At 47.9% G+C, this 23,938-nt stretch overlaps 2 protein-coding genes and 1 long non-coding RNA gene across 4 annotated transcripts; 2 read left to right on the top strand and 1 right to left on the bottom strand.

The window, feature by feature from the left end:
• The first annotated feature begins 1,176 nt into the window (after positions 1-1,176).
• On the top strand, positions 1,177-3,564 carry LOC123424560 (transcription termination factor MTEF18, mitochondrial-like). The gene has a single exon (XM_045108193.1). It carries the CDS (start codon positions 1,192-1,194, stop codon positions 3,403-3,405), a length of 2,214 nt encoding a protein of 737 aa, XP_044964128.1. The 5' UTR covers positions 1,177-1,191; the 3' UTR covers positions 3,406-3,564.
• A 632-nt stretch (positions 3,565-4,196) lies between these two features.
• Positions 4,197-5,420, bottom strand: LOC123424540. Its single transcript, XM_045108174.1, has 2 exons — positions 4,593-5,420; positions 4,197-4,317 (listed from the first exon to the last, which is right to left on the bottom strand). Exons 1-2 carry the CDS (start codon positions 5,049-5,051, stop codon positions 4,303-4,305), a joined length of 474 nt encoding a protein of 157 aa, XP_044964109.1. The 5' UTR covers positions 5,052-5,420; the 3' UTR covers positions 4,197-4,302.
• A 7-nt stretch (positions 5,421-5,427) lies between these two features.
• LOC123424550 lies at positions 5,428-8,471 on the top strand. 2 transcript variants are annotated; one of them, XR_006621702.1, is made up of 3 exons: positions 5,428-6,015; positions 6,375-6,433; positions 8,148-8,471. It is a non-coding gene; the product is annotated as an uncharacterized LOC123424550 (long non-coding RNA). The 2 variants fall into 2 exon arrangements; XR_006621701.1 differs by having other exon boundaries at positions 5,428-6,433.
• Positions 8,472-23,938: the final 15,467 nt, after the last annotated feature.

Raw genomic sequence — 23,938 nt, 5'->3', positions numbered from 1 at the left:
AGTATGTTAGAGTTTCACATGTTAATAGCTGCTATCGTCATGCTTTATATTCTGAAATTAATCATGGAAATTGTGCCTAATTCGTCAACAATTACTACATACAGAAAAAAGTTTAAGTTGGTTCGTATTTTTTAGAAACATTGTTCGTGCAATGCGAAGTACTCGGTGCATCAAATACTATTCATCCGTAATTACAGTTGACCCTGATAACTGAGTAGGATTACCGCACACCATTAATTAATGAGTGCAATTACTGTTCATGGCACTATTCCCCAGCTACCACATGTCAAATTCACAAAGCCGTTGAAAAAAATGCAAAAAATAAGGGAGCCCTTATATATATAGGTACATACTAGGAAAAGGGTCCGTTGTGTTGCAACAGAAAAAAATACCAGACACTCTTAATTCACAAAAAGTGATCTATAATTTAAGTATTTATAGCTACGACCCAAACAAAGACGAACTTAGCCTAAAAAAACGCAGTTCAAGATTTCACAGGTCTTATATTTAAACACGGTTTGCATGTAGATTTAGTACGTAGAAAGAAACGGTCAAGTGATCTTCAATTTCGTCACTAATCCTGATTTTGTTGAGATGTTCATCCACAATCCAAATCAGTACCGATATGAAAGAAAGACGGATAATACAATATTGATAAAGATTGCATCTTAGATAATATTTCTAAAATGATTAATAGGTAAAATAACACCATATTTAGATTCTACATATTTTTCTAATCAAAATCCACATATAACATGTTAATTTTAGAGTTGCGGCTTGAGAGATATGATTATTTAAAAAATATTTAATACGTATTACGGATTTAATGTCAAAAACATCAGTTTTTTTCTTCATAAAATAGCATGACAAATTAAGAATACATATTTTCTTTATTAATATATATATATACATATATATATGTGTGTATATATATAGAAGAGTGATCAAACTTGTTCTCGGCAAGGATAATAGGTTCTTTTTAAGAACTTCCAAGGGACCTAGTTCTTTTTCTCTCGAGAATCCCAAGGAACCATAGCTCTGACCTCTGAGTCCAAAGTTGGCGCACAACACTCGTCGCGGAAATTGGAAATACCGAAGTGCGTTTTTTTTTTCTTTCTCTTTTTCCAGAAAAAAAAGAGGATAAGTGTACTTTCCGGGCCTTTCCATTTGGTATCGGTCCAGCCCAACAAAATGGATCGCTTGGATCTTCGCACATCTCCTCTCCAGCCTTTTCTCAAAAACGAAAAAAACAAAACCAATCTCCTCTCCAGCCACCATCGCCGTCGTGCCGGCCTCTGCCTCTCCTCCCGCCGCGCACCCGCGTGCGGGCATCCCGTTTACGCCTGGACCTCGCTCCGTAGCCTATCCGCCGCCTTCTACCACCGCACGACCCTCGATCCGCCGCCCGCCGCCTGGGTTCAGCTCCGTCTGCCGCCACCGGTCGCCGCCGCCGTCCCCAGTTGGTCCAAAAGCGGCTCCTTCCATCTCTTGTCTGACCCCTCCCGAACGCAGCATAGAGGGAAGCTCGCTTCAGGCGCGCTCCTCCAATCGCGGTTGTTGCGGACGATGGGATGGGCATGGGCAGCCCTCCGGTCCGGAGTTCCAAGATGGCGCGCCCAAAATTCATCGTCCTCGTCCGGCTGGGTCGGCTCGATCGGCCTCACCATTGGACCGCGGCCTTATTCCGCCGCCGCTCCCAGCCCCGGCCACGGCGGGGAGGAGGAGGAGGATGGGGACGAGGCCAGGCAAGAGATGCTGAACAGATGGGTACACCGCGCCGCACAGACAACTTTCAGGGACTACCTCCATGTCAAGCGCGGCCTGTGCCTCACCGACGCCAATCATATCAGCGAGCGCTCTCCCATCTTCCTCAGCGAGCTGCTGGAGAAGGTGAACAAGACGGTGACGAAGGCCGCTGATCAGGATGGAGAGGGGCCGAGGTTCAGGTCCAAAGTGAAGAAGAAGGTCAGCAAGGCGCTGGTGCGATTGTTCCACCGCCGCCCTGTCAACGAGTTCAGGCCCTTCTTTGAGAGCATCGGCATCAGGTCGGGCGAGTGCGATCCCCTCTTACCGCAGGATCTCACATTCCTCGCCGATGCCGGGATGCTGCTCGAGAGCTACCGTGCACTATACAGCTATGGCGTTGCGCATGACAAGATTGGAAAGATATACCTGAAGGCTGCTGAGGTGTTTAGTCTTGGCCAGGGCGTTCTTGAATCTAAGCTCGAGGCCCTTGAGGGTCTAGGCTTCGGTAAGGCCACTGTGATCAAACTAGTGATCTCTACTCCTACCGTATTGGTTCATGACCCGGCTGTGGAACTGAAGACGTTCTTGCAGTGGCTGGACGACATTGGGGTTCAGCCAGACTGGATCGGCCAGTTCCTCGCTGAATATCAGTCCTATAATTGGCAAAAGATAGTCGAAGCTCTTCAGTTCTGGAGTGATTTTGGGTTCACCAAGGATGAGATTGGTAAAGCGGTGAGGAAACATCCAGATTTGTTGTTGGAATGGTCTGGTGGGAGGCTACGTGAAGTGGTTTCCAACATGCAAAACATGGGATCTGGAAAAAGGGAGTTACTTGATCTTCTTCTGAACCACCCCAATCTTAAATGTGAGGATGTCGGTTGGAACATATCGACGGGATCATTTCTTTTACATGACATTGGTATGAGCCATGATGATGTGAAGAAGTTTCTGGATTCTCACGGATGGATATTCGCTGCTGCCCCCATGAAGGCCGCGAGCACCATTCTTGGGCAACTCAATGTGGGGAAGGCACGGCTGCGGAGGATCATAATGAAGGAACCACGTCAGTTGATGAATTATAAGATTGGCTCAAAGGTCAGCAGATTACCAAGATGTAAACCTGAACCCTGTGTCAAGGAGAAGAGGGAATTCTTAAGACGCATAGGATTTGTTGAAGGCTCGGAAGATATGGAGAAGGCAATCAAAGCTATCCGTGGAAAAGGTGCCAACCTGCAAGATCGGTACAACAAACTAGTGGAGAAAGGGTTGGACCCAGAAGATGTAGCTCACATGGTGAAGATGGCTCCTCGGATTCTGAATCAGAAGACGGACGCCATTGCTTATAAGATATCCTTCCTTGTACATGTGGTGGGTTATCCCCCGAGAGCTCTACCCGCTTTCCCACGGTACCTAGAGTTCACTGTGGACAAAAGCAAACTTAAGATGTTGATGTACAGTTGGCTGCTACAAAGGGGGCTGGCTGCACCCCAACTTACTCTAAGCACAGTTCTATCTTCCTCAGAAACAGAATTCATCAAGGCTCATGTATACAAGGTTCCCATGGGTCGTGAAGTTTGGTGGAAGTTAAAGCAGGAGGGGGGTAGCTTCGGCCAAGAGGAGATCAGATGGCTGCTACGCAGGGTGCACTGTGGACGATAGTCTTACTGAATGCATGAGTTTGCTGCTTTTTCCCTTTCTTTCTACATTTCCGACTCAATACAATATTCAGGTGCAGGCCTTCCATAATCCATGACTCCTCATACATGACAGTTCTCTTTTGGAAGAAACATGTGATAATCCAGTGGGTGATGTTTGCAATTTGGGCGTCTTGGGTTATGGTACTAGCATTTGTCATCACATTGTGCTTTTGACGTCATGGTAGTACTATTTTCAAACACCATGAAAAAGTTTGAACTGGCGTTTGGGCCACACTAGCCAAACAAAATGTGCACAACAGGAGTATCTGGAAGTTTTGCAATGCCACTTGGTTAACCATACCTACCTTAGGTTTCGTAACTTCGCAAACTGCCAGTTAAACTGTCAGTTCTTGCAGAGATAAAGAAACAGAGCAAAGTATATAGCATAGCACCGCACTACACAAATTCCATGCACTGACTACACAGCTTCAGATTAACCCAATCTTGGCTGATGTGTTGACCTTGAGTGTATACGGGGCTTTCCTCGCTCCAAGAGTAGGATGCAATCTTCTTGACAGGCAACTGAACTAAATTCTTTATTGAGGATATGATCTGAAACAACAATGGCGGCTCTGTTTGAAATACTGCATTAAACTAAGGTTAAACCTGAAGCAAGTGTTAGGAAGTACTAGTATTAGGCCCTGTTTGGAACCACCCAGATTATATAATCTGGTTTTTATAATCTATTATGTTTTCAAACAGGACAGTTTATATTGTAGATTTTAAAAACTAGATGACCAGATTATTAAAAACTCATAATCTACTCTACCCCAGCTAAAATCAGATTATGGATTACTAATGACCTATTACCTTGTAAATTTGGTGATAATTACCTACTGTCACCGTCACTATCCTATTTTTATAAACAGGGCAGACATGTCATTGTACAATGTAAAACCTGAATTACAGTTTATATAATCTGGCCTCCAAACATGCCCACCTGGATTATTTTTATAAACCAAATTATATAATCTATCTTCATAATCCAGATTATTATAATCTATTGTGGTTCCAAACAGGGCCTTAGTCTAGGAGTCCTTATTAGTCTATGTTTACTTTCTTTGCACCTCAAGTCATGTGTAATATATATATGCCCCTTAGGCCTTCAATATAGACAAGTTGCTTTCCTAACATGGTATTAGAGCGTAGGTTTAGGTCTCCGGACGCCGGCCGCAACTCGTCCTCATGATCCAATTTTTTTTCTGTTCCCGTCGTTGGATCCCGTCTCAGCCCCCGCTGTATCCGGTCTCGCCCTACTCGCTCGAAGCAGGGGGCTCGTCGCTGGATTGAGGCGCCGATCCACGTCGCGGGCGTGGCAGCCGCTCGCGCCAGATGCGCCTCGCGGAGGCTGCGCTCCTTCGTGCGCATCTCCACCTCCAGGCCGCGGCGGCTAGCATGCTGGCGTTGGAGCCCCTCGGGCTCGCCGGTGGCCGCGCCGCTCGCCTCCATCCAGCTCCTCGTCGCCCCGAACGCCGTGATAGGGGCCACCCTGGCCAGGCTCCTGGTCGCCAACCCGCACGCGGACTCTGGGTGCGAGTACATGAACTGGTGCCGCCTCCACCTCGTCTCGTCCCGCTGGATCCAGCCGCCGTCGCCTTCAGCCGGCATCCGCCTCCAGCCGCCAGATCCCGCCGGATCCTGCTGTCCACGTGCCGGATCCCGCTCACGACTCGGGCCGCATTGCCCACGGCCGCCACCTCTGGCCGGATCTCCTCCGCTCCCGATTCGCTGCTGGTGCTCGTCAGCTCCCGTCTCGTCTGCGCTGGTTTTGGTGCTCGTCTCGTCAGCTCTCGTCCGCGCTGGTGTTGGTGCTCCTCTCGTCCGCACTGGTCCCGCTGCTGGTGCTCGTCAGGCCCTCGTCCGTTGCTGGTGCTCGTCAGGAACAGATCACGTGCTGAAGCAAGAACGTCATCTGTTTCCACACTACTCCAGAGCGATCTCACCTGAACCATAAATACATACATCATCCTTTATATCACTAAGCTCCCTGGGGTTGGAGCTCCCAGGATCGATTGAGTCTAGGGATTTTCGTTCATGTGCATGATTTTGACCGGATCGTGGGCGACTGCTGGGCCCATTTGGTCAGAGGCTGGACGGTGTGGGCTGGGGGTATTGGTGTGGGGAGAGGAAGGGTAATGTGTGGGGGCTCAGTTGCGAGTGACTAAACTGTTTTCACCGCATCGGCCCACATACATGCCTGACACCCGAGGCTCTCATTAGTCATTAGCAGCGCGGTGGTTTTATATCGGTCTCACGTGTCTTTGATCACTAGGTGAAGAGGAGGAAATTGGGGTGGGGGCGCTGCTTCTGTCTCCTGTGTCGTTTACCACTAGGTGAAAAGAAGAAAATTGGGGTGGGTGCTGCTGCTTCCGTCTCCTGCGCTGCTTGGTGTGTCTCGACGGTGCTTCGGTGGAGCGGTGGCGTGAGTGCGTTTGTTGGTTGTCGGCAGTCTACGCGTTGTCAGGCTGGCCGGCTGCAGCCTTTCTTCATTCTGGAGGCTGCTTCTGGTGCAACCTACTCTTTGTCTGCTTTGTTCCTCGCATGTCTTCCGCTGTTATCAGAAGCACAACAGGTGAACAAGCGGCAATATGCGTCCTCCTCTCTACTCCTCTACAATTCGTTGCTTCTTCCCCCGATGATTTCCTGCTGCACCAATCTGCTCATTGAGCTATTTGCCCTCTTTTTCCTTCTATATGGTTTTGGTTATTTTCTGATTCCCTAGCTCGGTTAACTGGTAAATTGTGGAGTGGCGATCCACAGACATGAATTGAGGTGGTTCTTGGTGCAGCAATTGGGCAACGTTGTATATTCTTTCTGATTTTTATGGTTTCTGCACTTCGTATGGCATGATGGTCCATATATCTTCTTCCTGGTTCAGTTTTTGATTTGATCTGGAAGGATTTCATTGGGTTCCTTGATCCCTTTCTGCAGGTTATGTGGACTCCATCCGAAGTGGGAATTTGATTGCACTTTCATTTCTGGCATAGCTGGTACAAATTTCTCCCTTTTGGTCGGTACTTCATTACTGCTGTCAGAGTTTAGAATTGCATTGCGTAGCTAAATACTTCTTGCATGTTTGAAAATAATCCGAATTCCCCACACAATTATACATCAAACTAGACCAAAATATTTCCATGTAATATTGTTTTACAATAGTAGTGTCATGCGGATTTTCTGCTATGCAAATCTGATGCCTATGATGGAGTATATATCTCCACAGGGACCAATCATACCTGGTGTATTTCTGTCCTTTCTCTACATAGGATTCTTAGAGAGAGAAAATTCTATGAGACCGGGTATTTTTTCTTATCAAGTTAGACCCATCTAAACAAATGGCATGTGTACAATATGAATCTTGGAGCAAACTCTGGGTCTTCGTCCCTGCTACAGTTATCAAATACAATCTCATCAATAGCGCCAGTGTGCTAGTCGGCGAGCAAACCATGACGATGCGGTCGAATAAATCTCTGTCCCCACATAGTTTCATGCCAAGGTGCACCCCGTTGCTGTTGGTCCTGGCCACGGTCACCAAACTGCCGGTGATGGCTGACATGAGCCGACAATCAGGCATAGCTGCTTTCTCTGGATACAAAAGGAGCTGTCAGTCTTGGCCAAAATGCTAATTCTCCCTTGAGCTAGAAATTAACCAAATCCAATCCTATCTAATCTCTCACCATTATTCTGTGCCTTTCATCCTTCGAGCAACCTTTCCTCCTACAACTTGCTCAATTCCTCACGGGTGGAGCTAGCTGTTTTACTGGCCTTGTAGCCTTGCAGCCTTGGGCGATCATGTACTTCATGCTGATGTTGTGGTAGGGGTTAGCAGCGTCGGGACTCTCCGTCGTCTGAAATTCGAGGCGACTGACATTGAATTGGACGGGTGTTAGAAGAAGATGCAGAGTTTACTCCAAGATTCGTATGGTACACGTGTCATTTGTTTAGATGGGTCTAACCTGATGAAAAAAGGACCTGGTCTCATAGATTTTTTCCCGATTCTTAGGGAGGTTCATTTAAACATCCGAATAGTAGCCGAGGTCAAGGTTCTTGCCAAGTCAAATAAGTTTGTTGATAGCAAGAATAGTAAGTTGACAATCTGTGATGTTTCTGGACATCTGCAGTGTTTTCTTAGAGGATCTCTCTTGAAGTTTTATTCACAGTACAGGCACTATTTGAAGTTTTGAACATCATATAGGCAATTTTACGGTGTGATGATACTAGGTTTATGAACCTAGCGAGCTCAGATGTACATCAGAGCTGAAGAGAATGACGGAAGATTACGCCGATTTTATTCAGACTCACTGTCCCTTGCATTGATTGGCCTACAGAGACCCTTGGTAAAAATGGTTTACCATTGAAAATCCCTTCACTTACTAAACTCCCTTACAGCCTGGATTTTGTGAGCTCTCGGGTTGTTTTCATGAGCATAGAGAACATTGAAATTCTTGGAACTTGAATAGTTTGGCAAAATGCGGCAAGATTGCTGATCTCCACATTGCACAAGCACGGCAACCAAACATTACATTGCGATTCTTTCATTGAACATCACACATGCATACACTAGATACTTGCACTGCATATGCATCGCTTCCTCTAGCTCATAATCATCCTAGCTCCACCATTATCACTCTAGATTCAGCTCTTGCACTCACCTCTCTTCTTTTGAAGACATATGCTCTATCTTCTTCTTGGTGCTGACATTGGCAGGGAGGGTGCACCAGGACGCGCTGAGAGGTTGCGCCAGAGGTCATTAATCAAGCAATAAGGAACTTAGGACATTTCTAACGGATGCTCCAAAAATAGTGAAGTATCCAGTGGAGTAAAAGCTTAGGGCATGTACAATGGTTGATAAGATGGTCTTATCTCAAGTCTTGCATGTAATTTAGAGATGACAAAAAAATTGTTTTACAAAGGGTCACTTCTTAGCCTTATCTTCAATAACTAGCTGTTCATAAAAACATGGTGAGACATATTGTGTTAAGAGATCACCTCTTATTCTCTCTTAAATAAAAGAAGACAAACCTTTTCTTATGAGTTCTCTCTCCTCCACCTCATCATTTATCCTACATGGCACTCTTAAGATAGCACCATTGTACATGCCCTTAGTAGAGTATATTTACTCCATTAAGTTTTGACCGGACCTAACTGATCCCCTATATTTAGCGGAGTATATTTTTCATTTTTTCTAAGTCTTGCAATTCTAGTATAAATTGCAACTACATATTAGCAGACATACAGAAACTAAACATAAATTTGAATGTTCAACCAAATCACGAGTACAGTTTATAAATTGAATTTTTTAAATTTAAACATGCTGAATGGTCCAAATATAGCAACTAGCATGTGATAGAACAACTAGGATTCGCTAAGATAACAAGATCTTGTTGGAGCTGAGCATAAACTTGACGGTTTTCGACCTTGCGGTGCTCCTCAAGGAATGCCAGGACCCCTGTTCATATCATACACTAGCTCAACCGGAGTTTTGTTGGTGATGTACCGAAAGTTCTCATGCATATCCTTCATGTCTTCAATGATCATGCTATGCAACATCATGAAGCAACTAATGATCCGCCATAGAACCTTGGACTTTCACTACTCAACAGGGCCACATGGTCACGAACAATTGCAAAGCGCTTCTGAAGCACACTGAAGGCTCTCTCAACATCTTTTTTAGCAGCTTCTTAACATTGGGCAAACTGAATGTTTTTGTTACCTTTTGGACGTGGAATTGTTTTGATCAAGGTAGTCCATTGTGGATAGATGCCATCCGTAAGCTAGTAACCCATCGAATAGTTGTGCCCGTTGACCGAGTAGTTGCAAGGAGGAGGTTCACCTGTAATAAGCCTAGAAAACAGTGGTGATCTCGACGGCACATTCAAGTCATTGTGTGAGCCAGGCAAACCAAAGAATGAATGTCATATCCAAAGATCCTTCGATGCAACTACCTCAACACTGATCGTTGGATGGTTGATTTGACCTTTGTACCGACCCTTCCATCCCCCGGGACAATTCTTCCATCTCTAGTGCATATACTTAAGTGATCCAACCATCTCTGACCATCCTCTTGCTTCACTCTCAGTCACCAGCCTCTGGGTGTCTTTCTCGGTTGGTGCTCTCAAGTACCCCGGGCCAAAGACAACGATCACTGCTTTAGTGAACCTGCGAACCGCCTCCAAGATTGTGTCTTCACCAATACGGACGTAGTCATCAATTGCATCGACCGAACACCCATATGCCAAGACTCGAACAACCGCAATATACTTCATGAGAGGGCTTGCACTATCTCTGCACATGCATTTCCTTGGAGCTTGAACCAGTCATCATATCTCTCAACGGCTTTTGCAATGGTCAAAAAAAAAAAACTTGTGCTCATTCGAAAGCGCCGACAAAAGTAGGATAATTTGGATTTGGGTCAAAGTAGTCTCTTATGATCTTGGCATGACCCTTCGCTCTATAACGGTTGATGTGTATGCGATCAAACTGTAATCCTCTCCTCAGCCGCCGAACATCATCGTTGAAAATCATGCCTAAAACGGTTTCAAAGTCATCGTCGTCTTCTTCCTCTTCGGACGACGACGAGTCCTCCAAGGCCATCTCCCTCAACCTCTTCATCTACAATGTAAACCGGCTAGGTTCAATCCAAATGGCTCGGTTCACAAAGAAACGAACAAAAAACTCATCTAGGTCATTCGTCGAACACTAGCGATGTGGTGGAGGTGCATTGGTCTGCCGGTGACGTTGAGATCAAACAGGTCGGCGGCGGCGAGAGAGAGAGAGAGTGACCTGCAGCGATGTGCAAGCAAGGTGAGATACGCCAGCCGACGAAAAAAAAGAAGAAGCACCGACAAGTTTGCGCAAAGGGACTAACTCCATCATCGCTTTTATCACATGGTCCCTCTGAAAGCACGACAACGCCTCGGTCTTGAACAACCTCTGGCCTTCGAACATTGACCCGGTGCGCGCTCTTGTGGGCACCAGGGCCGGCCCTGAGGGAGGGGGGCAAGGGGGCAGCCGCCCCAGGCCCCCAAGCTGGAGGGCCCTCAAGTATGTTCTTTGCATTAGGTCTAATGATGTTTTGTTTGAACGAGGCCTAATGATGTATGGTTGTAATAAAAAATTAAAGGTTAGTAGGCCTGGCCCAAACGCATAAGTATTAGCGCAACTACCAGAGATGGAGATCCTTAAAAAGATTACCGTAGATGGACCTTTTTTTGCGTCGTCGTAGATGGACCCTAAAAGAACTAATTAGAATGTGTGATACATCTCCGTCATTCACGCACGGAACCACCGGATCTACAAACACACGCATGCATCGCAATCACGCATGCAACAGGCGCTGCCTTCTCGCCTCACTCCAATATTGTGGCAGATAAACGGAGTGCTTGCTAAAGCAGGACGACCAGATCTCAAGGGACGCCGTGAGTGCCGGATATCTGTGGCAGGCCGTGTTGTGTTGTGTCTATAAAGGTGAGTACTGCCAGCCGATCAACAAGTTTCACTGTTTGTATCGTTAATCATTCTTGATCTACTCAACATAAAAAAATCGTTCTCGTTCTACGTTTTAACACTGATGTTCATGTGGGGGGGTCGATACCAAAGAGATTAGGCAAAAAACAAGGTTCCGGATGCTGGTCATGGCGGTTAGTTTCTAGATAAACTAAGCAATAATTGCACAACTGGATAATTAACTCTTGATTTAGCCATTTGCGCAACTAGATGGGGGTACTTTTTCACTATTGCAGCACCATAGATTAGTTCTTTAAGATACAAAGATATTAAATTTTGATACAGTCTTTTGTCCTTTTTGATACCTAAAATAGTGTGCTCCTACTGTTATAGTTCAAGCATCACATTAAACATGACTTTGCATCACACGTTTGTTGTCCACTTTCTTCCTATTATTTCAATGTTTATATGTGAAGGGGCCCCGGTTTTATTTTGGCCCTGGGCCCTCAAAATCTCAGGACCGGCCCTGATGGGCACCGGCAGGAGTGAGAAAATTAGAGTGAGAGGATTAGAAGTAGTTATCCCTGTAACCTAAATCTAGTGTAAGAAGGCCAATCAACCTCCTCTGTGCTCACCCCACACCCTAGATAATGTCGTCTTGCGTCCGCCGCCTAGGGCTGCACCATGTAACTCTTTTTTCACCCTAACAATGCAAAGATACGCAACAATGCGTATTCACAAAAAAGCAACAAAGCAATTCGACGGATCAACGATGGTCTTGTCGGCGGCTTTTCACCTTGATTTTGATGACGACGACGGGGGCCGAAGGGGCTCGACGTCGGGAAGAAGGGCGACGGGGGGCAACGGAGGCAACGAGATGGCGACAGGGCCGACAGGCGGTCGCCAAATGTCGCGCCAGCAAATTTGTAAGGGCGGGGTCATTGTGAGGAAGAGGCGCGGCTTTTACTCAAGCGCGGAGCGGTGGCGTATATTTAGGGCCGGAGTAACTTACGATGGATAAAGGATCGGCTAGGCACCGGTTGAAGGAATAAAACAAAAAAGTTAGTTCCTTAGAGCATCTACAACCGGATCATGCAAATCCAGCCCTCAAACGCCCGTTGATGCCCCGGGCGCGTCCGCGGACACCCACGGGTCACGCCTCAAATAATGCATTCTATACCTGGATATTTCAAATTTGAAACTTTAAATCCATACTATTACATGTGACGTAAACCTAAAAGCGGAGATCATCTGGATTCGCCGTGCCCATGTCCGGCGGTTGGCTACGCCCCTCACAGTGTTGGTCCGGTCGCTGTCGAGGTAGAGTAGGACATGGGACGCTAGCCGGCTCACGGGAGTCGAGCTTCTGCTGTCTCCCATGCCGTACTCTTCCCCGTCGGAGACCGTAACCCGGATAGTGCAAGTCGACGTGAGTTCGATGAGGGATCCTTTCTGGGAGGAGCCGACGTCCACCATGCAGCGGTTGCGTCGCCCGCACTGGTGCACCCTATGGGATGCCGGAGAGTGTGACTCCGCCTCTCCAATATCCGTTGCCGCGAGGGCCTCCGCCACATCCCGTGCCTGCTGCTTTGCCCGACGGGCATGCCGCGCCATGACATCGTCCAAGGACGGCCATGCTTCGTGCTCGGCGCGTCAACGGAGGGGTTGCACTTTCGCCACGACGTTCGGACGCTAGACGGACCGCACCGCCTCCGGTGAGGCAGCAATGCCGGATCCAAGCACCGCTTGTGCAGACACAATGGATTGCCAGTGTTGCGAGTCCGAGCGCTGCCGTCGTGCGACCGCCTCCCAGGAGCGTTGGAGGGCAAGCTGGACGACCATCTCCTCCTCGGGGCACCGTGGGACAAGCTCGTGGTCGACGGATCTGGAGGTGAAGGACTCAGAACCGCTGCCCGCCATGCCGGAGGTAAGCTTGGATGGCGGATGGAACTGGAGGGGAGTGGAGGGAAATAGCTAGGGTTTGGTTCGGCGAGCGGATGGAGACGAATATATGTGGGGTAGATATGGGCCGGTGCGAGCAAGACGGACGTGCCCGGACGCGTCCAGGCTTCCCATATCCGTCCTATATTTGGACTAAAAATAAGGGATGACGAGAACAAACCAAACGTTTTAGACCGGTTTAAAAGATCTGTTTGGGTCGCTTTTTCGTAACAGTCATTTGATGAAGGTTTGAAGGTCCAGTTGTAGATACTCTCAGGACGGATAAGGTATCGGCTAGAAATGGCCTTAGCTAGAAAAGATGCAAGTCCTCTGGCATTTTGCCGGGAGAAAACAGCGTACGAGTGTACCGCGCCTGGTGTCCGTGCGGCCGTGCATCGGATCGATTGCACGGCGGTGGTGGTGCACATGGCGATCGCACGCCGTCGAGCTACCAGCGGTCGGCGGGAGCACGGCATGGTGCATGGAGCGAAGCGCCGGAGGCCGGGCGATCGTTGGCGGAGGACTGTAGCCTATCGGCCTGAATTCCCTGAAACAATTATACCGTACTGCTTAGCAGGACAACGCAGACCCAATTCAAAATAGACGGCAGGTCATATCACTTCGCACCCGGCAAGGGCGCAAATGCAAAAAATAAATAAATGTTGTACTGTATATATTATAAGTTATAATCGTTTGATTTGATGAATCCAGCCGATCTCATCCATCCGATCCGCACGTGGGGCTTTGGCCTAATTCCTGAAACGATGCTCGAGTTTTTAAAACAATCGCTTTGTTGCAGTTTTTTTTTCGCACGCGCTTCGCCTGGGTACCCGGTAATTCCTGAAACAACGCTCGAGTTTTTAAAACAATCACTTTGTTGCAGTTTTTTCTTTGCGAGCGCTTCGGCTGGACACCCGGTAATTTCTGAAACAACGCTTGAGTTTCTCAAACAATCGCTTTGTTGCAGTTTTTTTCTTTACGCATGTTTCGTCGCTTTCTTCGTTTTTATGTTTTGCAACGTGTGTATTGTTGCGGGAGAAAATTTTGTAACACATGTAAAGTTACAGGAAAAGAAACACGCGTCGTACAGAGGAGCCGGCGGATCGCTCGCGTGCGATCCGTCGGCTGAACGTAAACTTTTCCCATATTATAAGTTATAATCTGTACATATGTAAAAAAGAAAACGTTGTACAGTGTGTAACATGTACATAAATATGAGTGTGCTAGACATTAGCACATGGCATTTTTTTCTTAGCATGTTTGTCATTTTTCTAATATTTAAGTAAGTATCAAAGTTTTTCTGTCCTGATAAAATTGATGCATTTATCGAGAAAAGAACATCTTGATACATTTATATAGAGAAAAAGTGTGTTAAGTGGTAGGAGGTAAGGTCGGACAACAACTGGCGATGTCTCGGGAAGAAGATGAATATGATGGTCATGGGCGCACTGCGGCGGCAGGCCCTGAGGGTCGGCAAAAAAGTCGACGAACGTGGCTAGACGGTTGTCAAGGAGGTCTTTGACTTCGCACACATGTAGGTGTGCAGGGCGTCCCAGGGAGCCGAGTCCCGACCACTCCACACGGTGATCCGAGTGCCAAAACGACATCCATTGCGTAGTGAAATCCCAGAGAATTGGCCTTAGAGTTTTGAGGAATCATGTGTCGAGGATGATGTCGAACCCGCCTAATGGTATGGCATGCAGATCAATAACGAAACACTCCTTGTCAATAGCGATGGCAGCTTGCTGAAGGAGTCCCCGACAGGTCACCTTATCACCATTAGCGACTGTGACTCCCACGCGCCGATTGGAGGAGAAAGGCAGACCGACGACGGTGGCCAGCTCATCGTGAATGAAGTTATGAGTGCTGCCTGAATCAAGCAAGGCAACCAGGTTACGGTCCCCGATGCGAAGAGTGACCTGCATTGTGTCGCTGGTGGAAATTCTGGCGACAGCCAAGAGCGAGATTTGTGCCTCCTCGAAATCCTCAAACTGCTCTTCGTCGGTGTCGGCGGACTGAATGTAGAAGAACCGTTCGTAGCGATGTCCCCGCGCGAACTTCTCGTCACAATTGAAGCATACACCCTTAGCGTGTCGTTCATCCATCTCGGCCGGTGTGAGTCTCTTGAAGACGAACGCGGGCATGGGGCTGGAGGAGTCTGGTAAGGCCGGAGTAAGTGTGGCCATGGGACGTTGTGGACGGCTGGCCGTGCCGCGTTGGTCGCAGTGCTGGTGACGGTATTGAGGTGCTCAAAAGAGATTGCCAAGTCCATAGTCGCGTCCAAAGTTGTCGGTTTCAACATCTCGACCTGAGTATTCATGGGCTCGCCCAAGTTGTTGGTGAAGATATCCCGCTCATCGTCATCGGCAATGGGGCGCACACGAGAGAGAGATTCTTGAGGAATAGTTTGGAGTATGCCGCCACGGTACCGGAGCGGCAGGTGGAAATCAACTCACCAAAGGGGTTGGCGCGTGTCGGCGATCCGAAGTGGTTGGCGATCAATTGTTGAAATTCTGTCCAGGACGGCCGTTGGCCCAGTTTTGCCTCAAGGTGGCCATACCATAATGCAGCGACGTCGGTGACGTGGTAGGACGCGGGCCAGGTCTTATCGGCCTCCTGACGCGACCATCGGTGCGGAGCTCTGCGGCGAGGCCCATCGCAGTGAGCGCGTACCCTAAGATGGCTGCTTGCTTGCTCTGATCTAGCCAGCTACGTTCGTGCTCTGCTTGGTGCGGGTCCGTGTCCGGCCAACTGCGTGCTAATTTCAGAGATAAATTTGGTCATTTGAGAGATAGATTGAGCAATCTCTAGAACCGATAAATAATCTTTTAAATTATTTGACAGTTCTTTCAGGGTCATTATAGACAATTCACAAACGAATCTATAGTTTCATAGTTGTTTCAGCCAAACAACTTCCAGCTTTTCCACAGCTGAAAGTTCACAGTAGCTTTTTCACAGCTCATAGCTCACAACAACTTTTACAGAATCTACAACTAATCAAACACAGCCTAAACACAATCGCTCGGAGACGACAGAGGTTAGGCAGGAGCGGGTTGGTAGCTGGGCTCCATCCTAACACACGAGGTACCGCCGCCCACTCTTGGGGACCGCACATTTGGCCATTGGGGCCATTTCTCACAGGATGCGGCCACCCCGGGCTTGGCTAAGCCCACGGCTGTCTGTGGCCACAACTGGACCGGCTAGCGGGGGAATGGTTGTGGTGGTTGCGGCTGGCGTGGTTGGGTTCATGGCGGCGTATGGAGTTCTGGCTAGTGGCGGGTGATATAGCTGTCGGTGTGGCAGTCACAAACGATCCTATTTTCCATCAACTCATGTGCTCGACGTGTGTGACTGTGTTTGCGGAAGGTCTCCTTTTGGACATGGCGACGACGCTCGCCATGGTCTGGCAGGAGGGTGGTGAAGTCTCGTGCTCATGTGCTTGTCGGATTCGATGGACAATGTGTCACTGTGAGGTACAGTTACGACGCTTCATGCGAAAGCCTAATACCAACTTGGTCTGCGACGATGATGGTGATTCCTTCACGCATCCATTACATGCTTGTCAGCATCATTGTGAAGGTTTTGCTGAGCATTCTTGATGTGCTCCTGGCGAAAGCCTAAGATGTATATCTGGATTTGATGATGATGGTATCTGTGATGTCGCTTTCCTCTTTGGGAGGGTTGTCTTAGAGTCATTTGTCTGCTAGTGGTCGTCTGAATGTCTCGGTTGGAGCGTGGTGGGTGTGTTGGGGTGTCTAGTGGTGGCGGTGTATCCGGTCTATGGTGATGGTCTTTGCCTTGGTCATTCTGGTGTTGTTGGCCGACCTCTGTGTTGGGGGCTTGTGGCGGCAGTGAGGCCTTAGAGTTTGGTATCCTTCGATGATGTTTGGGGTTTGGTTGCCTCACATATTGTCCTGGTTCTCTTTATTTTTGACGGTGGTTGTGGTGTGGCCCAGAGGAGGTGCGGAGCCATCATGGTCAAACATTACCCTTTGGCACGGTCTGCGGCTCGCGGTGGATCCCCGCCCTTGCCGGTGTGTGACACCTCGACTGAGAGAACCGGAGGCCCTCGTGTTCCAGCCCAGATACCCATGTATTTTGGAACATGACTATAGCTTGGTATGGAACAACCACATTCTAATACTACTCATAGGGTACACGGGGTTATAATAAAATACTCATACTCGACAAGGTAGTACAATTAGAGCGGTAGTGCTTAATTATTAATCATATGGCCTAGTAGCTAATGAAACACTAGTAGGGTTGGGGTTATGATACAACACAACGCGGGACTCTATTGGGACATAAATCCAAAGGGACACTGTTGGGACACGATCTAGCTCTCGCTCTCGATGTCCTTCTATGGGGCTTCTCTTGCATCTAGCATGATAACTAAGGGGAGTACTTTGAATTTGTTTGGGACAAAGCATGGAAAACAAAAAAAATCCTACGAACACCCAAGATCCATCTTTGGAGATGCATAGCAAAGAGAGGGGAGAGCGTGTCTACATACCCTTGTAGACCGAAAGCGGGGGCGTATATAACGCGGTTGCTATAGACATACTCTTGGTGACTCAATCATGATCCAATCCGACCTAGTGTCAAACGGTCGGCACTTCCGAGTTCATCACACGTACGGCTCGGTGACATCTCCTCCTCCTTGATCCAGCAAGCGAGGGGGAGAAGTAGATGGGATCACAACCAACACGACGGCGTGGTGGCGATGGTGTTGGTGCATCACCAACAGGGCTTCGCCAAGTACCGTCGGGACGAGGAACGGGAGAGAAGAGGGGGAGGGGGCGGCTAGGCAAAAGGGTGGGCCCCTCCCCTTGTGCCTTCACCCTTTATATAGGGGGAGGGGGCGCCAGCCCTATCCCCTATTCCAAGGAAGGGACCGACGACCAAAGGGGGATGACTGCCCTCCAAGCCAAGTGGAGGGCCCTTTCCTTTCGGGTTTTCCTCCCCAAGAGATGTCGGCGATGGTTGCGGTGCTATCCCGGCAGGGCTTCGCGGAGCACTGCCCAAACTGCGAACAAAGGAGAAAACAGAGTAGGGAGAGAGGAAGGGCTGCACTAGAGCTTGCGGTGCGGCTGCCCTCCCTCTCCCCCACTATATATAGGGCAAGGGGGAGGGGTGTCGGTCCTAGCCCCTACTCGGAGGGGGCGGCGACCTAGGGGGAGGTTTGGCCCCCAAGGCAAGGGGGGCACCGCCCTTCAGGGTTTCCCCTCCGAAGTCTATGCGCATGGGCCTTGGCATGGAGTGGCGCCCAGCCCACCTAGTGGTCTAGGCACTTGTGGCTCTCGAGGTAGGTGGGACCCTCACGGTGGACCCTCGGTGACCCCTCGACACTCCTGGTACACTATCGGAGAAACACGAAACCCTTTTCGAAAATTGAATATCACTTTCCCATATATAAACTTTACCTCCGGACCATTTTGGAGCTACTTGTCATGCTCGGGATCTCATCCGGGACTCCGAACAACATTCTATAACCAATGTGTACATCCCAATATTACGCTAGCGTCATCGAACGTTAAGTGTGCGGACTCTATGGGTTCGAGAATCATGTAGACATGACCGAGACACCTCTCTCGTCAATAACCAATAGCGGGACCTGGAGGCCCATATTGGTTCCTACATATTCTATGATGATCTTTATCAGTCGAACCACGATGTCAAGGATTCAGTCAATCCCGTATGGGGTTCCCTTTGTCCATCGGTATGTTATTTGTGTGAGATTCGATCGTAGGTATCCCCATACCTAGTTCAATCTCATTACCGACAAGTATCTTTACTTGTTCCATAATATAAGATCTCGTGACTAACCCTTTAGTCACATTGCTGGCAAGCGTCTTGTGATGTTGTATTACCGAGAGGGCCCAGAGATACCTCTGCGTCATACGGAGTGACAAATCCTAGTCTCAATCCATGCCAACCCAACAGATACCCTCTGAGATACTTGTAAAGCACCTTTATAATCACCAAGTTATGAAATGACGTTTGATAGCACACAAGGCATTCCTTGGTCTTAGGAACATATACTTTGACATGAAGAAAGCAAGAAACTTAAGTGGTATGATCGTATGCGAAATTTAAGGTTGGGCCTTGTCCATCACATCATTCTCCCAATGATGTGATCACGTTATCAAATGACAACTCATGTCTAGGATTAGGAAACCTTAACCATCTTTTATCAACGAGCTAGTCTAGTAGAGGCTCACTAGGGACATGGTGTTTGTTTATGTATCCACACATGTATCTAAGTTTTCGGTCAATGCAATTCTAACAAGGATAATAAACGATTATCATAAATGATGAAATATGATAGCAACCAATTTATTATTGCCTCTAGGGCATATTTCCAACAACGGATTCGATAAAGTCATCCATTGTGACCGGCTCAAGCTGAGGACCATTGATGACACCGATGAACACGTGGATCTTGTCAAAGGGGACCCAGTATCCTGACTCGACCGCGTCAGCCTCGAGACTCCACCCGACATTGTCAATGTAGAGCTTACTACGTCATCTCTTTGTCATCCTGTCGATTGCGTACTCCACAATCCCTGGTAGGGATCCCTTCAAGAACTCAACACCACTATGTGTTGGCCCCATGGTAGGCACCAACTGTCGTGGTTTTATCCCGTCAGATGTCCTCATAAGAGAACTAAGTTGTGAGGCCATCGCTGCTAGGTGATGACTTGAACGGGTTGATCGAAAACTAGAGACACAAGTTTACCTAGGTTTGGCCCTTCACGATGGAAGCCAAAGCCTACTCCTGCTTGATTGATATTAATGATGATGATGATCTCAATTACAAGATGTTTCTTTCACAACCTGGTTCTCGAGAGATTCTAACTTAACTTTTACATCCCAGGAACTCCCATCTATATAATAGGTTTAGTCCTTGGGTTCCAGATCAGTCTAGGTCGTCTTCGTACCCTTATCCTATTCCAACTCCTTATGATCTTTCTGTTACTTTCCAAATCAACAAAGCCTTATGGACAACATATTAAGTCGACACATGAAACTTGTTCATAAGCTGGCACCACTAGCCGTGCCTACCATCCAGGCCCCTGGCCTTCTGGTGAAATCTTCTGAAGCCATAATATCGTGACTATTGAAGCAGGGTCAAAGTGTTGGGCTTTTGCCGGGTCTCACATTACCGAGTCCCTGAACTTGGGGAATATCCTCAACGCCACCCAGGAAAAGAAGCTCGTGATCGAGGCCACCATTGCGGACACCAAAGCAAAAGAGAAGGCGCTAGCAATCCTGAGCGTCAAGTTGATCAACATGTCGCCGAAGAGAAAGGCTTGGTTCACGAACCGGCAAAAGGGTATGTTCGACCAAGACAGTATGAACTAGGGAGCGAGGACTATGGCCGTTCTTTTTTAATGCTCACTAGTGTGCTGACTGCTGGCTTTTGTTAGCCGGCGTGAGACAAACTTGTTCATTTTGAAGGTTGGCTTTCTTGCCGGTGTGAAACATGTTGGAAATATGCTCTAGAGGCAATAATAAAATGGTTATTATCATATTTCCTTGTTCATGATAATCATCTATTGTTCATGCTATAATTGTATTAACAGGAAACAATAATACATGTGTGAGTAAATATATCACAATGTGTCCCTAGCAAGCCTCTAGTTGGCTAGCTCGTTAATCAATAGATGATCATGGTTTCCTGATCATGGACATTAGATGTTATTGATAACGGGATCACATCATTGGGAGAATGATGTGATGGACAAGACCCAATCCTAAGCATAGCACTAGATCGTATTCTTCGTATGCTAAAGCTTTTCTAATGTCAAGTGTATTTTACTTTGACCGTGAGATTGTGCAACTCCTGGATACCGTAGGAGTGCTTTGGGTGTATGAAACGTCACAACGTAACTGTTGGGAAACGTAGCATAAATTCAAAATTTTCCTACGCCATATTCAGATCTTCCTATGGAGAGACCAGCAACGAGAGAGGGGTGAGTGCATCTTCATACCTTTGAAGATCGCTAAGGGGAAGCGTTGCTAGAACGCGGCTGATGGAATCGTACTCGCGGCGATTCAAATCGCGGTGTGATTTTGATCTAGTGCCGAACCACGGCACCTCCGCGTTCAACACACATGCAGCCCGGTGACGTCTCCCGCACCTTAATCCAACAAGGAGGAGGGAGAGGTTGGGGAAGATTTCCGGCAGCACGGCGGCGTGGTGTCGATGGAGAGACGAGGTCTCCCGGCAGGGCTTCGCCAAGCACCGTGGGTGGAGGAGGAAGGAGGGGAGCAGGGATGCGCCGAGGGAGAGAGAAAACGGTGTGTAAAACAGCCCCAAACCCCTCCCTATATATAGGAGGAGGGGAGGGGGGTGCCACCCCTAGGGTTCCCACCCTAGGTGGTGCGGAAGCCCCCCAGATGGGAGGTGCAGCGGCCAGGGCAAGGGGAGGGGGTGACGCACCCCTAGGTGGGCCTTAGGCCCACCAGCGCCTAGGGTTTCCCCCCTCTCCACCTCCTGCGCCTTGGGCCTCTTTGTGGGAGGCGCACCAGCCCACTTTGGGCTGGTTGCCCTCCACCTTTTGGCCCATGCTACCTCTTGGGGCTGGTGGCCCCTCCCGGTGGACCCCCGGGACCATTCCGGTGGTCCCGGTGGTCTCGGTACGCTACCGGTGATGCCCGAAACATTTCCGGTGTCCAAACCCATCCATCCTATATATCAATCTTTACCTACGGACCATTCCGGAGCTCCTCATGACGTTCAGGATCACATCCGGGACTTCGAAAAACTTTCGGTAACCTCGTATAACATTTCCCTATAACCCTAGCGTCACCGAACCTTAAGTGTGTAGACCCTACGGGTTCGGGAAGCATGCAGACATGACCGAGACGCTCTCCGGTCAATAACCATCAGCGGGATCTGGACACCCATGGTGGCTCCCACATGTTCCATGATGATCTCATCGGATGAACCACGATGTCAATGATTCAATCAATCCCGTATACAAAATCCCTTTGTCTGTCGGTATAGAACTTGCCCAAGATTCGATCATCGGTATACCTATACCTTGTTCAATCTCGTTACCGGTAAGTCTCTTTACTCGTTCCGTAGCATGTCATTCTATGACTAACTCCTTAGTCACATTGAGCTCATGATGATGTTCTACCGAGTGGGCCCAGAGATACCTCTCCGTCACACGGAGTGACAAATCCCGATCTCGATTCGTACCAACCCAACAGACACTTTCGGAGGTACCCGTAGTGCACCTTTATAGTCACCCAGTTACGTTGTGACGTTTGATACACCCAAAGTACTCCTACGGTATCCGGGAGTTGTACAATCTCACGGTCGAAGGAAAAGACACTTGACATTAGAAAAGCTTTAGCATACGAACAATACGATCTAGTGCTATGCTTAGGATTGGGTCTTGTCCATCACATCATTCTCCCAATGATGTGATCCCATTACCAATGACATCTAATGCCCATGATCAGGAAACCATGATCATCTATTGATCAACGAGCTAGCCAACTAGAGGCTTTCTAGGGACACATTATGATCTATTTATTCACACATGTATTACTATTTCCTGTTAATACAATTATAGCATGAACAATAGACGATTATCATGAACAAGGAAATATGATAATAACCACTTTATTATTGCCTCTAGGGCATATGTCCAACAGTCTACCACTTGCACTAGAGTCAATAATCTAGTTACATTGTGATGTATCGAACACCCATAGCATTATGGTGTTGATCATGTTTTGCTCGAGGAAGAGGATTAGTCAACGGGTCTGCAACATTCAGATCCGTGTGAACTTTACAGATATCTATTACTCCACTCTGGACATGGTCCTGGATGGAGTTGTAGCGGCGTTTGATGTGCTTGGTCTTCCGGTGAAACATGGGCTCCTTGGCTATGGCAATGGCCCCAGTGTTATCACAGAAGAGTGTCATTAGCCCCGACGCGCTTGGAACCACTCCAAGATCGGTGATGAGCTCCTTCATCCAAATTCCTTCATGAGCCGCTTCTAAAGCACCTATGTATTCTGCTTCACATGTAGATGCTGCCACGTCTTCTTGCTTGCTGCTGCACCAGCTGACTGCCCCACCATTCAAAACATACATGTATCCGGTCTGTGACTTAGAGTCATCCGGATCTGTGTCGAAGCTAGCATCGACGTAACCCTTTACGACGATCTCTTCGTCACCTCCATAAACGAGAAACATCTCCTTAGTCCTCTTCAGGTACTTAAGGATATTCTTGACCGCTGTCCAGTGTTCCATACCGGGATCACTTTGGTACCTCCCTACCAAACTTATGGCAAGGTTTATATCAGGTCTGGTACACAGCATGGCATACATTAGAGAGCCTACGGCTGAAGCGTAGGGGACAATACTCATCTTCTCTCTATCTGCTGCCATGGTCGGTGACTAAGTCTTACTCAATCTCATACCTTGCAAAACTGGCAAGAACCCCTTCTTTGAGTTTTCCATATTGAACTTCTTCAATATCTTGTCAAGGTATGTACTTTGCGAAAGACCTATGAGGCGTCTCGATCTATCTCTATAGATCTTGATGCCTAATATGTATGCAGCTTCTCCAAGGCCCTTCATCGAAAAACTCTTGTTCATATAGGCCTTTATGCTCTCCAACATCTCTATATTATTCCCCATCAATAATATGTCATCCACATACAGTATGAGGAAAGCTACAGAGCTCCCACTCACTTTCTTGTACAGACAGGCTTCTCCATAAATCTGTACGAACCCAAAACGCTTTAATCACCTCATTAAAGTGAATGTTCCAACTCCGAGATGCTTGCACCAGCCCATAGATGGAGCGCTGGAGCTTGCACACTTTGTTCGCACCCTTAGGGTCGACAAAACCTTCTGGTTGCATCATATACAACTCTTCCTTAATATTCCCGTTAAGGAACGTTGGTTTGACATCCATTTGCCAAATTTCATAATCATAAAAGGCGGAAATTGCTAACATGATTTAGACTGACTTAAGCTTCGCTACGGGAGAGAAAGTATCTTCGTAGTCAACTCCTTGAATTTGTCGAAAACCCTTTGCGACAAGTCGAGCTTTATAAACGGTCACATTACCGTTTGCATC

Source organism: Hordeum vulgare, chromosome 1H, assembly GCF_904849725.1.
Source record: "Hordeum vulgare subsp. vulgare chromosome 1H, MorexV3_pseudomolecules_assembly, whole genome shotgun sequence".
Classification (NCBI taxonomy): Eukaryota; Viridiplantae; Streptophyta; class Magnoliopsida; order Poales; family Poaceae; genus Hordeum; species Hordeum vulgare.
The sequence above is the reverse complement of the archived record's forward strand: the minus strand, read 5'-3'. Positions and strand labels throughout refer to the sequence as shown.